Genomic DNA, 22,340 nt, shown 5'->3' on the forward strand with positions numbered 1-22,340 from the left:
TTCACTGATACATCACGTCCAGATGAAAAAGTCCATCATATATTCCAGAAACGTTCCATTTATTCAAACAGTTACATTGGAAAGAGGAATGGCTCTGTCTTGCACATATAATTCACACAATAGACCAATAGCGGTGCTTTAAAAACAATAAATTCCTTCCCTCTCTCAGTGTGTCCCTGAGGACATGATATTCATATATAATAAAAAAAAGGTTTCACAAGGCAAATGAGAGTGTTTAGAGAAGGGGCTAGTTTCCTGTGAGCGGTGGCGTCAGTGGAAGCAGCGTTTAGTGAAATCTACCCTGTTATTACAGACCGGGTTGTGCTTTACCAGCTCAAGCGAAAATAAACAGCACTTCTCCTTCACCTGACATCAACCCTCTGAGGGTCTCTTGTCAGATCATATTTTCACATGTAGCTAATTTTGAGATCTTAAAAGTGGGTTTGGATAACAGTTTTTAACTTGTAATAATATTGAATCGACATACATCACTTTTGCATTTGCAGAGTCTTTCAAGGCTTGTCTATTTGGCGAGGACTCGATTCATCTTTTAATGTCATCGAGCTGAACGCCGCCAGCCCCATTCGTGCTGCTATTATTTGCTTTGGTCACAGCGGCTCGTCCCATATCGCCCTTTCGCATTCAATTTCTATTCACCTATATGATTTCTTTTTCTTCCTGTTTCGCTATTCATCCAAGAAGAGTGCTTTAGGTGCTTCCCACAATGCACTATTCATCATACACCTGGCTAACACAATTAGCAGCCGTACCCACTATAAATCACACAATAAAAAAAATACAAGAGCTGAAAACAAGAGGAAAACTAAGGAATAGCTATACTGGAGCGTCACAATTTAGGCCCCGGGATTGCGACTCACATGGAATGCAGCGTATTTTGTCATCGCTTCTATAGAAAGACAAACATGGAAACAGAAGGGGAGTCATTTGCCCTTTCCGTCAATAGCGGGCTGGTGGGAAGTGTGCAGAATTTATGATCGATGCCTGTTGTAGCGTGAATGCTGGAATCATTTGGGTCTGAGAGCGCAAGGGAAGTAACACATACTCAGTCACAGGCAAGGCAAATGTGGTTGAGATGGGCTGAGAGGTTAAAGATGTGTCTTAAATGGCAGTCTGGCTCTTTGATCATAATGCTGTAAGAAGCAAAACTGCTTCCTAAATTCCCTACAACATGAGCTCTGGTAAAGACCTGCCGTTCTAAAAAGAGGAAAAAATGCAACTTTTAAGTACTCTGAAAAGTTGAAATATCCACCACCCCCGCATGGCTGTTCACTGAGTGTGGCTAATTTAAAAAGCTGACTCTAAAGTACACGAGCAGGGTAAAAAAGCAAAGATAGGTCCTGCACTGCAGTTCATAAGGGAAAAAGAGGGCCTGCTTGCTATAATGAGCCATAAGCATGACCTACTACTCCTCACAAGGGATATATCCCTATATATATCTATATCTATATCTATATCTATCTATCTACACACACAGACATATTTGATACATTGATCTAAAGTGTCATATAAACCTTGTTTTACTGGCACTATATATATATATACAGTATATATATATATATATATATATATATATATATATATATATATATACACACAGTATATATATATACACACAGTATATATATATATATATATATATATATATATATATATATATATATATATATATATATATATATATATATATATATATATATATATATATATATATATATATATATATATATATATATATATATATATAGCGAGAGGTACTCCGCAATGCCCTGCATCCCGAGTACCTCTCGCTGGGCCGACCCCACATAATCTACTGCTGGCCTGATGACAATAAGCCCTCTCTCCTCCGAATCACACCCCCTCACTGGCTACTCGTCTCCAGGCCATCCCTTTGTGTCTGCGTTGCCATGGAGACCCCTGAATGATGCACGACGGTTAGGATGTCGAGGGGGTTTTGTGTCCGGCTCTAACTGCCACAACCCCTGCCAGTGGAGAGGTGGGCGGGGCAAGAGTATCCTGCGCTTTCTTTTCAAGCTTTACACTATGAGCTCACAGTATTAAGGGATTGGAGAATGTGTGCGTGTGTATTTCTGCTTATGTTTGCTTTGGCAGGTAGAGATATCCAGCGCAGCTCATTATTGACCAGATGCAGTGCAGACATAGAAAATATATTGTAGACCTACTGAAACATAGGAATTACAGTATGATCATTATGACTGGCAACAGCAAGCTAATTGAGAGATATATCCACCTAAGGGCCATTGTCATTACAACAGGGCCATTAAATAGAAAGGTTCTGGAGGCAATTATTAACAAATATCAACAGAACTGTCAACTACGTACGACTGCAGAAAGGCAATTTATCATCATCGATTAAGTGAGAATAGGAGAGAGACAAAGAATAAGAGACCATCTTCAAAAAAATACGAGAAAAATAATAATTTTACATATATAACACATTTGTGTGTGTGTGTGTATGTATATATATCCCTGTATTGAACAAGTCTCTCCTTAAATGAAATTTATGCACTTTTGTCACATGCTTTATCATCCACAAAGCAAAATATAAAATAAAATAATAAAATAACATAATATAATATAAAAAAAATACAAAATAAAATTAATTAAATAAAATTAATTAAAACATCTTATCAGTTTCAGGAAAGTAACAGCGCACATCTTCTCATATAATGACCACCAGTATTATTTTATTATTATTTATATCCCACTATATTTTTATTATTATTTCGAATTAGCTTTTCTTTACATTTTCCATTTTTGTTTTAATTTTTGTTTTTAAAATGTTCTTAAATTTTTTAATTTTACGATTACTTTTTCTTTCAGTTTTAATTTTAGCTTTATTTATTTCCAGAAGTAATTTTAGTGCTTAAACTTAAACATATTTCAGTTAGTTACAATTAAATTTTTTGTTAAGTTTAAGTTTTTCATCTAATCTTTATATTTAATTTTATTTCAGCTTTAATTCAATTACCAAAATTTTAGTAATGGTAACTTTCAGTAATAGTCCACATATCCAAGGTATCATTCACGTTCAAACAAGCGGTACTGGCCCATTTAAAACGTAGCAAATTTTCTCAAATCCCTAATCCCAGTTATGAGCAAAAGTAATAGTGACGCTAACAAAAAAGGGAAAAGAAAAGCTCAAGTTTCCAATAGATTTGCCCTACTATGAGTTCATCCCTACTCTGAAACCTATATTCCTCACTCAACGTCTGCAGCACCTACACAACAGCAACGGCATTGGTTCCTGTCAGAATGGAAAGAAAAGAATCTTCATCAATATGCCCTCCGTGTCTTGATGGCAGAAAATGAGAGTGAGTGAAAGAGAGAGAGACTTAGTGATGCATACATTCATTTCATTTAGAATTTCATTTGCCCCACGTCTTTTACACATTAATGAAACCAAAGTACTTAAGCAGGCAGCCCAGGGAGGCCGGCAGTGATTTGCAAGGAAAAGAGCAGTGCATGCTGGGAAGGAAGGGTTAGTTAGGCCACCCTTTCAGCGGCAGTGGCAGAATCCACTACAAAAGAACACCGAAAGGCCAGAGCAGAGACCAAAGAAGAATTCAACATTGCTTCTATTAACAATGCATTATGGAGTCAAAATATAGCCTTTTTTAAAAATAGAAGCAGGTAGCGGGTGATAGCAAATGTATATGAGGTCCAACTGGATTTACGATGTAGCCACAGGCATGAAGTTAAATGAAGTGACATGTATAATTCAGGATGGCTTATGTAATCACACAAACGATGCATGTGAGAGCTTACGCAAGCATTGTTTTATCTATACATACAGCATATCTATATGAACAATCTACAAATCGGCCAAAACATACTCAAGCAATCAGGAGTGGATTATCCATGCAATACAAAAGATTATGAAGATCTTTGCTGTAAACATTAACCCATAACCCATATACAATACATTGTTTTTGAGAAGAGAATATTTCAGATGAACTCACTGTCATTATCACGGTTTAATTGTTCAGTATTTTTTTCAGTACTTTTCAGTAAAGCTACATGGTGATAAGTCACCAGCTAATGTAACTTCATCGAGTCATTACGAGTCATTAGTCACTGAATCAATCATTCTATAAACCAATTTCTACAAAACACTGATTATTAAGAAACTAAACAAGCCTTTATGAGTGAGTCATTTAATTATTCGATCAACCAAAGCCTTCAAAAAACTGATTTATTCAGGAAGTCTTCATGAGTGAGTCAATGAATCACCCAAACAATTTGTTGATCAAAGATGCAAAACATCTTTGCTGTTGCTTTGCTTGGAACTATTTTTGTGTGGGGCAGAGCAAAAACACACTATAACTAGCAATACTGCACAGTAAAAAAGCCAGTGTACAATGAACTCAATTCGAGTCAAATTTAACACTAGAAAATGTGAAATATGTTAAAATTCGAAAGTGTGAAATATGTACATTACTCACAAAGTACAAATAAACTCTTATGTGTTTAAAATGTAAATTTATTTATTTTTATCAAATTGTAGGTAAAAACAATATCACACTCTTAACATTCCATCAAAAAGACTTGGTCACACTTTATATTAGGTGGCCTTAACTACTATGTACTTACATAAAAAAAAAATAAGTACAATGTACTTATTGTGGTCATATTGTATTGCAAAACACTATTACTGCTATAGAGGTGGGATACGGGTAAGGTTAGGGACAGGTTTGGTGGTATGGGTAAGTTTAAGGGTGGGTTAAGGTGTAAGGGATGGGTCAACAGTGTAATTATAAATGTAATTACAGAAATTAATTACAGATGTAATTACGTTGGTATTTTTAAAAAATATAAGTACAATGTAAAAACATGTACATACACAGTAAGTGCATTGTATCAAATGATTAATTTAAATGTAAGTACACAGTAGCTAAGGCCACCTAATATAAAGTGGGACCAAAGACTTCATAATAAAGTTATTGGTTTTAATTAGTCTGATTCACTTGAAACTGATTTAACCTTTTGAGCGGTACGGTGACGTGGCATAACTGCTAAATTCAAACTGCGTTTTCGCGCGTTGACTGACGCTGAGATGCAGCTGCACTTGTCATATAATCGCATCTATGCAGTGTTTTTAACCACATAATGTTTATTTTATGCTTTAGACATTTAAATACACATAAGTACTAGTAAAACAATACATTTAGAGTTCGTAAAATACACTCAGATGTTTATGGAAGCAGCAATAACAATCCATTCAAATATAATTTTCAGACGTGTTTTATTCATATCAAATACACATAGTGTAAGTAACTATAAAGTTCACTCTATTCTCTTCCCATCTCACCCACCACTTACTTGCATGTATTTCGCGAGAAATTGATGAATTTACGTGATGTAAATCCGACTGACAGGACTCTGAACTGCCGCGCGAACAAACATGGCGGCGCCCATCTCACATTACAGATCACGATCAAGATCATTTAGAACTGTTTTTAAACGATAAAACACACTCATTTGCACATATTTGTGAATCGGAATATCAGATAGTTGATTATATGGTAAGCAAGTTTATGAATATTTTGAATAAAAAAGGAAAAACGAAATAAAAGCGATCCATCGGTCATACAGTGTTATTGTGGCCGCGGTGTGTCACGTGACAATCATGACGCGTCGCCATGGAAACATTAAGGGGAAACGTTCTAAAATAAACGCCTAAAAAAAACTCACTCTGGGGGGACTGCTGGAATATTTTAAACGCACCACTGAAAAGGTTAAGTACTGTTCTCACAGAGGCGTGAAAAGAGACACACAAAAAAGCAAAGACACTGCAAAAGGTGCAAGAACGGTCAAAAATGTTTGTCTAGTGCATATTTAAATAAACAAAACAATGGAAAAGCAGCATAGTGGAATAAAAACCAGTTCCCTTACTCACTGAACCATAAGTTATTACTCTCGGTCTTGTCGAAGTCTAAATGAACCAAAAAGCAATAATCCACTTTGTTATACACAAGGCTTAGTATGAGACTTAAATCAATGTAGTTTCTGACTGTCAGTTCATGATGATATGGAGTTAAATAAATACACTCAGAACACAAAAGATAATAAATATTACTCTAATTTTGAAACATAAAATATAATTAGTTATTCTATGCTTTGTTTTTTCATATGACTAAAAATTTTGCCTCTCATCTCCCACAATTTTCAATATTTGGTCACGTCCTTGAAATGACAGATTTGAGGTTCAATCATATCCTTTATTGGTTAATAAAAATATTAAATATTTTAGAAATTTGGCCGTTACGCATTTTGACCGAGGTATTGCAACACAATGACTCAGTCTCAACAAGTGCCACCATCTGTCTACTGATAGACATACTAAACAGGAGCTAATTAAAGAGTATTTGTGTGCGTGTGAAGTCCTTCCAATCCCTGTGCCACTCTTCTCTAAGCCTAATGAGGGCAATATTGTGTTGAGGGAAGCTTGGATGATGATATCAGAGAGGGACGCAACGTTCCTCTGTCATTGATAACCAGTCTCGGCATGTCAGTGTTTCCAGCGCAGGCACAGGACAGTCAGCTGAGCTTAAACAAGACAATATCATCCAGTGCAGCTTGAATCAAATTAAGCACATGAAGTTCCCTGCCAACTTCTAAAGGCGCTTTCCCGCAAAAAACACACAAAACTTTATTTAAGTCTTGACCTTTTCTAAACACACCTGAACCCAATTCTCACAGCTCTCTGTGGCTCTAAAGGCAATGTACTCTGCAGTAACACAACAACGTTAGTAGTAATACAATTTTCTCTGCAGAAAAACAAAGTTTACACCATTTGGCCAGGAATTAACCTTTTATACAAGGAAAAAAAAAGAAGAGTGTAATGTTTTACAGACATCCAGTGTGGAAACTTAACATACTCCCTTAAAGTTAAACCTGTACCCTGTTTAACAAGCTGAAATGTATACTTGGCCTCCATAAACGGTCCATTCAGAGATAAGAAAGCATTCCAGATCAACTTCACTGCACACGGTACATTTAGAATGCTAACCCCCTTTAATAATTAACAAGGATTCGATACACGAGTAATTATTTTTCCAAACAAATTACACCTCAGGCCCAAACCACTGGAACTTGATATACTGATATAGTAAAGCACCATCAAGATGTTTAATTATCTTTCATTATTAACCACAGCTCAAGAAAGAATTTGACAGCTCTGCATTTTACGATATTAACTTTGTGGAATCTCATGCTTGAGGTTTTCAAAGGAACACTCAGGGTTAATTGTTTTAGAGTGTTAAAATTAAATTTAATACAAATTCAACTGAATTAGACAATCAAGGCAGAAAATACTATTTTAGTTGACAAAAATAACACTAACAATAATGTGTAAAATATATATAGGCTATATAATGTTTCAGACAGTCAGACTTCATTGTCTACAAAATCTTGTGGTGCATTGTTGATATCTTTCAGTATGATTTCAAGTCATATTTTGGTGAAATCCGTGTTATAAATATAAAAATTATAATCATAATCCTTAAAGGGAATTTTCATTTTTGTGTGAACTATCCCTTTAAGCTTTCATCTCATCTCCTTATCATCAATGAAATCGAATGGCCCTTTGTCACCAAGCATTTGTCAATCATTTAATTGCTGAGATTAACAATGCAACCCATATGCACTGCAACCTATGAAAACTAATGCAGAGAATATATTGATAGAGCGTTGTTTGAAAACATACAACTGAACAACAGCTCTGTCAGTGATGAATGCTGAGAAATGTAGTGAGAAGAGAGTAGAACAGGATAGACCAGTGAATAACAGCATTGATTATAGCAAACCACGCAGAACACAATGTGAAAGAACTGAATGGAATGGAACAGAACAGTATAAAACAGAGAAAAAGAGAGAGCAGGGCACTGCAGCGGGCTTAAAAAAGGCCTCAGCTGGCAGGACAAGCTGGGTCCGGCCTGGCGTAAATTAGCCAAACTATTTACCCTCGTACGCATATTAGCAAATTCTTCCAATTGAGAAAACAAATGCATCTGTTTCGTTCAGTGCAGTTCATGGGAAATCGCACGGCTGCCTGAAAGCCAGACATTTGCTGTGACCAGGCTGGAAAAGAGCGGAGAGGAGGAGTGGGGCCACTTATGTTCACAAAACCCATAATGCCCATAAACCAGCCATGCCTGGCCCCGACCCAGACCTCACCACAGCAAAGCTGGACACTGACCCTCCAAACTTTACTAGTTTCTGTGGCAACCCAAGCACAGGAAACGTGTAATTTCAGCTGATAATATAAAGCAATACCATCATTATGTCATTAACATAGTAGAGTACTGGAATGTTTAACCAAGTGCACTGATCCACTCGAATACATAGCAATTCACATAAACCAGGAAGGGACGTGGAGTTCAGGATCTTTAAATACTGCATTTGTGTGAGAGACCAGAAAATGGAAAGCTTTATAGGCCTGTGAGTGCAAACTCCACACTTGCAAAGAAATATAGTTTATTTAGGCTGGGAAGAATACAGGCTAGATGTCACCAAACCATGCTGTAGGCTACTCAACAACGAGTAATAATAGAGTGGAAGGCTACAGTGCAGTGTGCTGCTAAAAGTCTCTTAAGTGACAGCGGATGGAAACGCCTTGGCAAAAGGCATAAAAAGGGGCAGGGAAGATCACAGCTTGCAAATTTTATGAAACACAAAATGTAGGATACATCAAGGCAAAAAGAGCATTTGATCTTGGTTTCAGCACTTTTCTAAACATCCATGTTTCAGTGTGCAATGTGGCTGATCATGTATTTTGAAACAAAGGCCTTGCTAATGATTGTTCAAGGTAATTAAATCAAATTTTTCAATAACTGAAGAATATGGAAAAGTATGGTACTTGGGGTAAATTGTGTGACAATAAATAGCTGCTGACTTTTTCATTTGTTGACATGACATTCAAAATTCAAATGGTTCATACTAATTATTAAGTTGAGTGACAACCTGAGAGATAATCACCATATTTATAATTAAACCATCATATTTAAATATATTTCAAAATATGATATTAATCACATCATATAAAATGCTATATATATATATATATATATATATATATATATATATATATATATATATATATATATATATACACACACACACACACACACACTGTGTAGACACAATAAGTACATAATAGCATTTCTACTTTAATGTGTTGCTATTGGTAATTTATTTGAAATTTACTAGTAATAGTAAGTAGTAATACTTTACTAGCACTAGTGAATTACTTAATACTTTAAGTTACTGCTGTAAAGTCATATCAAAATATTATGGGATTTCCATCAATGTAAGCAGCTTTCACAATGTTTTTTTTAATTTTATTAAAAATATCTGTATTTATAAACTGAACATATTTCAATGCCAGTGGATTTATTGAATAAAATAAACTAAATGTGTTTATCAAAATAAACAGAATATAGTAAAATTGTTTTGAACAAGTATTAAGATATTACACAAATCATATTACTTTAGCTAAAGTATTTGTATCAATACTGGAGGCCTTTTGCTTTCAAACCAGAGTGTGAAGGCCTCCCTGTTGAAAAAAAACCAAAACAGCATATGCTGGTTAGGTATGTTTTGAAGCATGGCTGCTGGTTTCAGCTGATCTTTAGCTGGTCATAAAATGGTTTAAGCTGGTCATGAGCTGGTTTAAGCTGATCCTAAGCAGGAGCTAGTTGCTTAGGACCAGCTTAAACCAGCTCAAACAAGCATCTATGCTTCAAAACATACCTAACCAGCACATGCTGGTTTTTTCAACAGGGCTCCCTCACCACATTATATATTTATATGATTATTTTAACAAAACAAACTTCTTTTTGATTTATTTTCCCACTAAATGCGTAGCTTCAATGTTTAATAAAAAGATCATACAATATTAGAGTATTGAAAAGCAGATTTTCCTTAAGGTGTGCTTTTAGCCCTTCTATCCTACTAGCTACAATGCTAAATTAGCATCGAGAAAAAAAGTGTCAAATTTATAGTTACACTGGAAAAATTACCCCAAAATAGCTCTTAAAATGGACAAAAGGTGTCAATATCTGTCAAAAATGATATGGAAGGGGTTTTGTAGCTGGCTAAAATGACTCTGAGCACTTGGCTAGGTGTTAAGATGCTCAAGTAGCAGGAGTTAATTAGCTACTTGTCTCTTGCTCCGCTGAGAAGAAAGTAAGACGCTATGAAGCGGGTAGCCCACAGGCAAATGAAACGAGCGCCTGGTTATTACGTTTCTGTCACTCATCTTCACAAAAGGTTGAACGTCTCATAAAAGTAATTCTTAAGAGGTCCAAAGAAAGAAAGAAAAAAAAAAAAGCATTCTTTCATCAATGCACTGCACCTCGATGTCCATCGGTTGAAAAAAAAAATTAAATAAAAAAAAGAAAGACCCTGGAAAAAGTAATCTTAATAACAAAGAAAATGTCACGGTTGACATTTGTCAAAGAGGTGTTGTACCTCCTCTGCGTTATTATATTAGCTTCTATCTGAGCAGTACAAACAAACCCTTATTCTCTTGTGGAAAGCATATCAAAGACCCCAGTGATGTCTGTTGCCTGTTTTTGTTGCATTATGGGTAAACAGCTCTAGTTTGGTTGCTACAGGCCAGCCTAACTCATATTCAAGTCTCTGTGTAAGCGAATCCCACTGCTCAGTGGCGTCGGAATAAAAAGATGCCTTACGTACGCTTGAGAGAACAGTAACTAGTGGCAACCTCATTCATTAAAGCCCTTCTTAATGCCTGCCACGGAGCCACCGCAAATGTCCTGGAACGGTAGTTCATTTATAAACACAAGATAGGCAGGTTCTGACTGCTCACACTGAGGCATATTGTTTCGTGCCAGAAAGGAATCATGTTCCCCGTGATGTTCTTTAGATGAACAGATTGATAATACAGGTTTGTCTTCTTTTTTTGTTGGTTCTGTGAGGGGTCCCTGCTAAAGTCACCGCCATGATGATGGAATGTTCGGAGTGGTTGCTTAGTGGTTACTAAGTTACTAGATTCATATTTTTATTCAGCAAGAATGCATTAAATTAATCAAAAGAGACAGTAAAGACATTTATAGTGGTAAGAACAGATTTCCGTTTCAATTAAATGCTGTTCTTTTGAACTTTTATTTTATTAAAGAACCCTGAAAAAAAAAGAAAAAAATGTATCATGGTTTCCACAAAAATATTAAGCAGGACAACTGTTTTCAAGACTGAAAATAATAAGATAAGTTAATCCAAATTAGCATATTAGAATGATTTCTGAAGGATCCTGTGATACTGAAGAGTGGAGTAATGACTTTTGAAAAGTCAGCTTTACCAAGAAAGGAATAAATTACATTTTTATATATGTAATGGATTAGAATTTAGAAATAAATAGAAAGAAATAGAACATATATAAAATAGAAAACAGTTATTTATATAATTTCAGTTATTTATAGACGTCTTTCAAAAACAACATAATTACAAAATTGAACAGTAGTATACAAGAATGCTAGATTACTAATGTAAAATATTAATTATACATACTGTATTATGTATTATTATGCATTATACATACTGTCGCTAATGTTGCAATGCCTAATGTTTAAAATAAACTAATAAATGAATTAATATGTCCTAGTATTTAAGACAAATGTAAGGCTATCCTTACTTTAAGATGTTATTTACAATTTTTTCTTAAAATAACTTCAATAAAAATGTAACTGTTTTGTGAATCTGGCACAGTGAGTGACACCAAACGCTACGTCTCGAGTGTAAATCATTGGCATTATTGCTAGAGAAGAGGTCACATTGCATTTTGCACAATGCAGCGCTTTAAGAACTGACAGTAAAAGGCATACTAGCTGATTCCTGCATTATAGCACATTCAAACTGTGCTGTTATGATCGATGTGCCCAAATAAATAGATTCTTGGATGAGATCCCTCAGGTTACGAGCTCGGGCCATTAGCGCGTTGGACGTTCTAAAGAAAGCAAGGTCATGAGCTCTGGATTCTGTGCATCTTTGGGCTAAATTTCTGCCTTTCGAAGAAAAATGTGCAAAGCATGCTCTCTTCCCCTCAAGCCCTCCTATATTAAGGCTCTGACGTCTGGAGAGTATTGACTGACACACTGAGTGGCCATGCTGTCTCTTCCTTGGTGACCTCTATCCGCCATGACTCACACTGCCGAACCCAGCAGGGTCTTCAAAGTGCTGAGAACTGACGACAGCTAGGGGTTGGGCGGGATGTTGTGGATGGAGGTAGAGAACGAGAACGAGAGACGGGCTGCACATATGACAGCATATGCCATGCATCTGCTCTCCTCGTTCCAACCGCAGTCATGTAACACTCGATTTTACATAAACCTCATACTTAAATGAGAACATTCTGTTCATGATATACATCTCTATTTCATTTAAGATAAAAGGGGTACAAGTCCCAACTGGGACAGGACGGTAATCTGCTTTATCTGGTCCTCGGTAAGCTAGACAGATTTACCTGTTACATCATTAGCTAGCCCGCACCACGGCTAGGGTGAGGGGTGTTAAGTTGACGTAACCTGAATAAACAGAGTATTAGGAACAGTCTCAGACCAATGGAATGACGTCTATGTGCAAATATATATCCAAAATGCTGTTTTGGCAAAGCTAATGAGCGAGAAAAGTGCAAACAAATACCAAACACCATACAAACAAAAGGTGTTTTTCATTTTAACATCAATGTGAAATCAGAATTGACCCTATTTACTGTCTAAAAACATGTTCAAATTCAATAATTCATCATTATTCCAAAAACAAATTATGCTTGCCTTCACAATCTTGAAAAAAAAAAATCAAGTTGTAACGAATCGGAAGTACTGTCAGATTTTCTTCCGCATTGTGATGTACAGTACGTACAAGTGAAACGAAAAAGACATTTTTTTTTTTTATGGAATATCGAGTTATGACATTTTTCAGTTTCATTTCATGTCATGTCAATTTTAACCAATTGCTAAATACACTGAAAAAAAAAAAATTAGGTAAGTGGTCGCAAACAATTTAAATGTAGCTAAAATAAATTGATTGCAACCACTTACCTTAAAAAAATTGAGTAAATTCAATTAATAATTTTTTTCAGTATTTAGACATTGTTAGTAAATTCGCATTCTGTTAAGTAACGCTGTCTTTTCGCAATCCAATAATTCATAACGTATTAAATTATGAGCCATGAGTAACAAAACAGTGTTGAAAAAGCAGCACAAAGCCTCATTTCAAGAAATTGGTTCTTTTGAACACTGGGTTTCAATGAGGAGTTTCAAAGTTTCTTTAGGAAAAAATGTTTTTGCTAATTGAAATAAAGCTGAAATAAAATATTACAATTAGATTAAAAGGTAAAACTAAAAAATAAATAAATAAATAAACTTGAAAAAAGATAAGTTATATAAGTACTTAAGTTTAAGTACTAAAATTAGTAAAGCTGAAAAAAAATAGCATTCGCATTCTGGTAAGTAACACCCACTTTTCACAATCGATAAAATCAAAGTCTTAAATATCCCATTTCACTTAGAAATACTTTTTTCAGGTAAAATACATTGCAAACAGCAATTCACTTTGACTTTAATAAGACATAGAACAGACTGAAAGATCATGCTTCAGCTACGTAAAACTGCTTTTTACTATTTTAATAAGGCTGTAAATGTCTAATCCAACACATGCAATGCATGAGTCACATAGTCTGACTGCTTTTTCCATGGCTAGCATGTGTATGCAGCTAATTGCCTTTCTAATGTTCACCTTAATTAGGATTGCTTTGTTTACTTGTCGTGAAAAATCTATAAAATCACATGATACAAGCATAATAATACGAGCTCTTAAATCCTAGTATACACTACAACGGATCAAATACCAGCAGAAGCGACAGACTGTGGGTTTGTGTTGAGCAGCGGCAATAAAGATATGAAGAACAGCTGATAGGGGCTGCGTTGCCAGTGCTGACATCCGTTTGTGGAAGCTTTCACGGGGCGTTTGCAGTAGGAGAATGACACCAAAGCCATAAGCAAGCTGCTGAGACTTTGGAAATTTCCTACTGAGAGTCCTCCCTGCCTTCCACAATCACTTTTACAGCTGATGGCATCTTAAGAGGATGCTTTTAGGAAGCAAAGATGGGAGGAGGGGAGGGACGGGGGCTTTAGTTAAAAATATGCAAAGGGAACATTTTGTGCATCCTGTCCTATCGAAGGTCGCGGGTAATTGTCCCTCAGATTTAAAAGCACTGCCAAAACAAATAACTGCGGGGAACAGAATGGAAGATGCATGAGCGAGCATGTCTTTATATAACAGTTCTGCTGAAAGCCCCTGCCTTCGACAGAAACGTTTGGTAACCTTGGTACAAGGGTTAGCCTTAATTCTCAAGTTTTTCATGAGCTTTAATGGTAGAACAAGCTGGTTTTAATCTCTTCTCTATTCAGCCGTTCTCATCAGCAGTCCAGATGTAATAAATCCAGACAGATTGAGAGACGCAGGAGTGATTACTGTTCTTTCCCTCTCTAGAAAGGCTTGTGGCCTTGTTATGCATTAAAGGTGAAGTGTGTAATTTCTGCATCACCAAATGCAATTGCAAAAATAGTGACCTTTTAAAAAGGTCCCGAACGCTCACTCCATCTTTCATTGGCTGAACAAACAGGTCACTGCCCCCAGATCACGCCATCATGGGTCAAAAGTGTTAAAAATGTCATTTGCAAATTTGCATTTCATTTTATAAAAAATGCTAAAAAAATTATACAAATTTTTATTATTAAAAAAAATGTACAAGAATTAAAAAAACCTTGCCTTGGCATCTAACTTAAAATAAGATTAAGCTTAAGTACTTAATTTACTAAAAATAAAACTGAAAATTGTTTTAATATATTAAAGTTTATATAAAAATATAAGCTAATAAAAATGACTAAATTACTAAAGCTTAAACTAAAATTTAAATGTAAACTGAATATATAAATATAAAATGTATTTGTTTAAATATTAGGAAATCTTATAAGAAATATTTTTAAAATATTAAATATATTTTACATTTTTTAATAATTAGTTCTCAGATCAGTAAGTCAGTTCCTGGTTAAATAAGTCCAGACCATTTTTAGGAAATGGTTTAACCGGTTCAAAACAAAGATCTGACTCAAAAAGTTCTTGGTTCAGTAAGTTTCTGATTCACTCCAATACTAAGATCCAGCTCTAAAGAACAATTTGTTCATGAATCAGACATCGCTAAGCCAGTATTTACACATGTAATAAAACTTAACACGGCTTATTTATATTCTATAGTATATACTTATTAGTCTAAGTGAGCATTTACATGCAGAAAAATGCATACACACACTTTCACCTTTAACCCAGCAGGGCGTTTTTGACAGTATACACACAATGATACAAAGATGTGTGAAAGGAGATCAACGTTGCATTCTTGTCACAATGTAGATTCGCTAGCAGCAGCCATTTAGAAAAGTGTCTGCTGATGATCCTTTCAGAAAACCACAATCTTTCTCTCCCTTTCCCATTATAAGATTTTCCCCTATGAGAGACAGAAGCCCCTCATTTCAACAGAAGCCTGTATTAAACAGTCAGAACGTTCCAAGAACAGTGTGATCCTCTCCCAGGGCTACAGAACTCTGTGGGAGGCCTCTACAGGTGGGGCGCTGCTGGCTACATTTCTGCGTGTGTGTCCTGTTACTGAAAAATGAGGTGAGAGCTAGTCGGTAACAGTAGGCTGATGTCTGATTGAAGTATCTTGTTGCTTTCAGTACAGAAATGCAACACATCGATGCAATGATAATACAGATCACCTACACCAAAGATTTTTATGCTTTCTGAAACAGTGCTTTCCTATGCATAAATCACCACTATGATACTAAACTGGTTCTAGGGTGGTTTGGGTCATTGCTATGCAGTTGCATATTGTTTAGTTGCACAACTAGATGTCTCTAGAAGTGGCTTTACCCCTCCTTCGATGTAAATTTGAAGTTTTTTCTGCATGTTATGCAAAAAATTACTTAATGAGTTTTTAATTAGTATTTTTTTAAACTTGCTATTTCAGTAAAATATATAATTACCCTTAAAATAAGATAAAATGTACTTGAGAAGCAATAGATATTAAGACTTATTTTCACAGACTGCATTAATACAGCTGTATTTTGTCTTATTGCACTGGCAGATTTTTATTTTAAACTAGTGCAAAACATCTGTCAGTGCAAAAAGATGAAATGCATTCTCTAAAACAAGTCTTGGTATGTACATTTATCTTATTTTAAATATATTTATATTAATTTAAGAGACAAATAATACATAAACACTAGGATTTTTGCAGTGTGTAATCATTTAAAAATCATATCATATCAATCAAATGGTGCAACATGAGTTATGCACCAAATTATAGGTTTAAGGATTTGAACAAATCCCTAACATTAAATATGCACAGTAGTAATAGTGCTTGTTATGTCTTATTCTCTCTCTCTCGCTCCAGATGTGCATGGCCGATGGCTGATGTGACTCAGTGTGTCAGCTTTTTTCCCCTCTTCGTTCCAGCTGGGAGGAAATTAGGGGATCTTCTTCTATGTGGACTCCCACAAGAAAAAGGACTCAAAACTAATTGTAATAGCAGCTCCTGTACCACTCTTTGCACTTAACTCATCACCTCAATCTTAATTCAGTGACAAAAAACTGACGCGCACTCAATTACTGCACACGGGCAGTTGAAATATACTTGCTTTTTCTTAAACAGATGTATTTCTTTCGCTGTTGTTGAGGATCTAAAGACAATCAGTGTGCGTTTAATAGTTTGCAAAAATGCTTATGCAGATCCTGCTGCAAATCTTCTCCACCAAACTGGGACAGAACGTTAATTAAATACTCATTTACAGTGACCTTGAGCCAAAAGCATGCAGTTTTCGGTCTATTTTGATCTTTTCCTACATACAAACCGATTACATCAGCACAACTTGGATAAAAGAACCAAGCAGCCGACAAACTTGTTGATAGTTTCCACTCACTTCAGCAATTTCCCAAACATGACCAAGTGCCCAGTTGCAACTCAAGCCTCAAAGCATTTGAAAAACACAAACGATAGCCTATCTACCCTCATTTGGTAACGATGCCGGTGGCATCCTAAACGTAATACATCTGGCAGCACTTGGACTGACTCATTCCCCTGTGTTTGATTTCTCTCGGGGTGGCTGTGTGGTCATACACCTAACCTAACTCACCCTCAGCCTACCCGAGGCAACCCAACAGAGCAAGCTTCTGTGTGAACCATGTCTACGTCTACACAAAACAGCCCAATCTGGCCCGTGAAACCCAAACACGGCTATAGGTAAATGAAAGAGTTGACTTTAAAAAAAATAAGCAGCTTTCAAGTAAGGCATCTGTTTCTAATGTTGGCGCTCTGGTGTGGATTACAGGGAAGTATTGCCGGGGAACTGACGGTGACCCCGTATCTTCACCCCAAGGGAAACGGTAAGTAGCGATGAGCGCACTGGATTCGGGTTGGGAGGAGGGAAGTGAACCGAAATGAAACTGACCCCCTGTTTACAGTCAACTTGATGCTGCATTTCTGTAGGCTGTTTTTTAAAAGCACAATATATTGCTTTTTGTACTAGGAACTCTAAAGGAGGAAAGTATGGAAGGGGGGAAAAAATAAAAACAGCTGCAAATATCTCCCAGGTGCTGCCACATTGAAGCTGTACCATGCTGTAAAACACAGTAAACGTACTATTTTAATCTTCAAAGCAGAACTCAACATGTGTTTTATCACATTAAATAAGATAAGGAAGCAGGTTCTCAGCAAGCCATTGAATTTTATGAGTCAATCTAAATGCACGTGTTGAGGAAGTTCTGGGGATTTTTAACAAACAACAAGAAAAAAAAAAAAAACAATATGCACACTTCCCTACTACAGAGTTTGCAAACAGCAGCATAACTATAATTTAGACAAAAATACTCACTAAGAATAGGATTTTTTTTTTACAAGTAGACTCGGTAGGCATCTCATAAGGCCATGGGAGCCATCAGATTTTAAAAGGTAAGTATAAAAATGGTGGGAAATTGCAAGACGGGACACTCTGAGTGATACAGACACCACAAATGTAGTTCTGTGGGTTAAACTTTACTTATTTAACAACGCCCGAGTAAATAATTTTCACAGTTGTTGTTAATACATCATACACTGCAAAAAATCTGGTCTTATTTCTAAAGGTAAAATATCTAAAACAAATATTACAATTACTTGACAAGTAACACTACATAAGGTATTATATGAGAATCTTTTTATAAAGGTGTTTTTAAAGTATAAACCAATTAAAGGGATAGTCCACCCAAAAATGAAAATTCTGTCATTAATTACTCACCCTCATGTCTTTCCAAACCCGGAAGACCTTTGTTCATCTTCGGAACACAAATTAAGATATTTTTTATGAAATCTGAGAGCTTTCTGACCTTGCATAGACAGCACAAAAAGTATTCTTGTAGCTTCATAAAATTAAGGTTGAACCACTGATGTCACATGGACTATTTTAACAATGTCCTTACTACGTTTCTGGGCCTTGAATGAGGTAGTTCCCTTGCTATCTATGGAGGATCAGAAAGCTCTCGGATTTCATCAAAAATATCTTCATTTGTGTCCTGAAGATGAAGGAAGGTCTTACGGGTTTGGAACGACATAAGGGTGAGTAATTAATGACAGAATTTAAATTTTTTGGTGAACTCTGTCTTTAAAAACAAGTGAAAAGTGTAATAAGACAACATACACTCATATCCAGGATACAATACAAGTCTTAATACCTTATGTATTGTTGCTTCAAGTAAATTGTTCTTGTTTTACTGCAAAACGAGTTAAAAGGACTTTTAACTTTTTTTTTTTACTTTTCTATGTCAAAGTACAGAACATTTTCAAGATGGCAGAAGCAATTTATCCACAAACGTATTTATGCTACACACCTGCAAAAAGAGAAGTTAGTACTATGGAAGTACAGGAATCTTGAAAAACTAACAGTGAACAAGAGGAGCAATTCCAACAAAGGGCATGACAACATTAGCACCTTACCTATAGTATCTGGACTGCAGGTAAGTAGAGCACACCGCTTTGGAGACGTGACTAGCAGAGCCGAAGTCGATGACCTTGACCCTGTAGGGTTGGCGGGCTGGGTCTACAAGCATGATGTTCTCAGGTTTCAAGTCAGCGTGAATCAGTCCGAGGCTCTTAAGCTTCATGAGGGCAGTGGCCACCTGCTGCAGGAATGGGTCGGATGTACTTGAGCGGCAACGGGCTGAACTTGTTCTGCTTGAGGAAGTCGTACAGGTTCTGCTCCAACATCTCGAAGACCAGGCACGTGTGGTTCTTGTGCTGGAAGCACTCGTACGCTCGAACAAAGTTGTAGTCGTCCGCGCTCTCCGTGCTCAGCCGCGCCAGTATGCTCACCTCGATCTGGCCCTGCCGCGCATACGAAGGGTGGTTCTTGAGGATCTTGATGGCAACGATCTCGCTGGTGCCACGTTTCCAGCACTTCACCACCTGCCCAAACGTCCCTCGACCCAGGAACTCCAGCACCTCGTAGGTGTTGGTCATGGAGCAAAGCACCTCGTGCTGCAAGAGCTGGTAGTCGCCCTCGCTGTTGGCGCCGCTGTTCTTGGACGTCGCCGTGGTGGAGGCGGTCGCAGTTGCGACGGTGGCCCCGCTCTGTGCGTTGTTCTGGATCATGGGTGCGGGCAGTTGCTGCTCCTCGACCACGTGCACGCTGCTTCCGCTGCCGTTGTTGTTGTCCAGCTCCTCGCTTTTCCGCTTAAGCCCGCATCGCTGGTACGTGTCCAGCAGACTGACGGTGCTGCGGCGCGTCAGGTTGTGGCCTCCGCTGCCGCTTCCACTGCTCCCGGTGCTGCCCAACAGTTGACCAGCTGCCCCAGACGTGCTGCTAGCCGAGGCCACTACAATGTGCCCCGAACCGGCCGGGAATAGGAGGGCCTGTTCGTAGGACAGGGAAGAGTTGGAGACCTGGAGACTGGCGGCGTTGATGCCCACTGGGGCGACTGAGACGCTCTGCTTGCTGTTCTGACTGTAGACCTTGCTGTGCGTGCCGTACCCTGTCATATCCCAGTTGCAACTCTGCTCCACCTTCAGTTTCTTCACGCTAAAGAAGGCACTTGACTGGAGAGTGTGAGGGGAGAAGACTTGCACTTGCGAGGCCATACCTGAGGAAGAGTGAGAGAGAGGGGGAATGTGAAACTTGGACTGAAACTCGAGTATACGCTTTAAATAAAAATCCTACAGGTCATGGCAGGCCAGTTTAATAGAGTCAGAGTCCAGATGCTAACTTATAAAATAGCCGCTGTACAAATACCTTGCACACTTTCTCTTTGATTGCTGAGCAGTGTTCAGACTTGAAACTAAAGCTTACGGAGTCAGCTTCGGGGCAACACCTGGACTGATTTCACCCTACACATTTATGAATATTTCTACATAAACTGAATCCACGTGGCGAGGAAAAAAAACCTTGATGTGTGTATTTTTCCAATAACGTCCATGGCTTAACTGCTCCTGTTGCAAATCTAGCGAAATCTCTTTTTTGGGGTCTAATCTTGACAAATTTGTTGAAAGATGTTTCCAGAAGTTCCAGACACCTCCTTTTGGGGACCTCCTCAAATAGAAAAGCCACTTTCCTACTATTCACACAGTGCAAATCTGAATTGAACTGGCCCAAAATGCAATATTAATGCATGAACAGAAAATATTGATTCTTTACTAGCCCCCCAGGATTTCTGTAAAAACAATGAGCTATGTGAGGACCACCAAAAAGGCAGAGTCCACGTCAAACCCAGGGCCATTTGCGTGAGTCTCAAGGAATGATTGCAATTTCCTAAAAGAAAAACTAAATGTAGCCCATGCATGCAACACATTGCAACGTTTACCTCAGGGAGATGCACATCACTTTTCCAGAGGCATTTGAAACAGAAAAAACTGCTTGAACCTGAAACATCTGAATAACATCTCAACATCAGATCCTCAAAACAAAACAACATAAGCAGAACTGAGCGGGATTTCGGCTTCTGGGAACTCTCTGTGCTTCAGAACAGACAACGCTTCTCCAAGCAAACAACGGTCCAGAAATAGCCCTCACGAATGGCACTGTTTGTAGTGCTAAAATAATGATTACAGTACTGAGAGGATTACATGCAGAGCACGATGTAATGCACTATTTACAGAATCTCCAAAGTGGCCTGAATTAGCGCACCAGGAAATAAAAAGGCTCCTTCAGTGTGCGTTTCTCGCCACACATGCATATCAGTTCACACCTAAACTGCTACTGTAATGCACAATTATTTTTATTGCATTCCTGTGGCAGAATGTCTTAATTATGATAATCTGCCTGCAATATGAATGTAAGATCCTTTGTGATCTCTATAGGACACAAAAATATACATGCAGTGTCTTAAAACCTTCAACATGTTCTCACATTCTCTCTCAGCCCCAAGTGATTGACATGAAGATTTATGGGTGGATGCAATGAGAGGTGATTTATGTACTATTATATTAAGTGTTATATAATATTTGGAATTAGTTCAACTGAAAATGTCATTATGAAACCTGTATTTTAAATGGAAAATAAAAAGAAAATTTTGAAGAATCGACATGCAGGTTTATATATATATATATATATATATATATATACACTGTATTTCATTGTGAATATATCTAAGCTCCAAAAGTGACAAAAAAGCACCATAAAAGTAGATTTATGAGCAATAATAAAGTATCGATTTTCAGCAAATAATAACTTAAAGGGACAGCTGTTATGACTAAAATTGTGTCATTTACTCACGTGTTGTTTCAAACATGTTTAACTATTTCTGAAGATAGATATTGTTTTGGACAAGGGAATTTTCATTTTGGGTGAACTATCTCTTTAAATTTAAAACTGTTCCCCACACAGAGATATCATATGGCTTCAGAAGACTCATATGGACTCCTTTTATGATGCTTTTTGACCTTTTGGGACCACAGTGTTTACTATAAACTGTCATTGTAAAACCTTCTATGTTCCATGGAAAAAATAACAGCAAAAAAAGGTTTGGAATGACATGAGGGAGAGCAATATTTTTCACTAATCGTCTAGCTTGACAGCACAACCAGAGCCTTCTAGAATAATCTCTATCTCTCTCCACCGAGGATGTTAAATATACAATGGATCTCCTTCGATGCTTTCCATACAAAATAAATCTCTATTAGAATAATTACTTTTTTCCTTTGTGGTCTCATCTTACAAGCAGATAATGAATCTCATTTGGTTTGAGGAATTCCTTGA

The 22,340-nt window shown here is 37.0% G+C and overlaps 1 protein-coding gene across 1 annotated transcript in view; it reads right to left on the minus strand.

Annotated features, from left to right (window-relative positions):
• The window catches only part of hipk2 (homeodomain interacting protein kinase 2), a 106,679-nt gene that overhangs the window by 58,322 nt on the left and 26,017 nt on the right, over window positions 1-22,340 (minus strand). Inside the window, 2 exon segments of the mRNA XM_058750613.1 lie at window positions 19,088-19,278; window positions 19,280-20,229. Coding sequence (XP_058606596.1) covers window positions 19,088-19,278; window positions 19,280-20,229 — 1,141 coding nt within the window.

The sequence above is a fragment of the Onychostoma macrolepis genome, chromosome 18, assembly GCF_012432095.1.
Source record: "Onychostoma macrolepis isolate SWU-2019 chromosome 18, ASM1243209v1, whole genome shotgun sequence".
Lineage (NCBI taxonomy): Eukaryota > Metazoa > Chordata > Actinopteri > Cypriniformes > Cyprinidae > Onychostoma > Onychostoma macrolepis.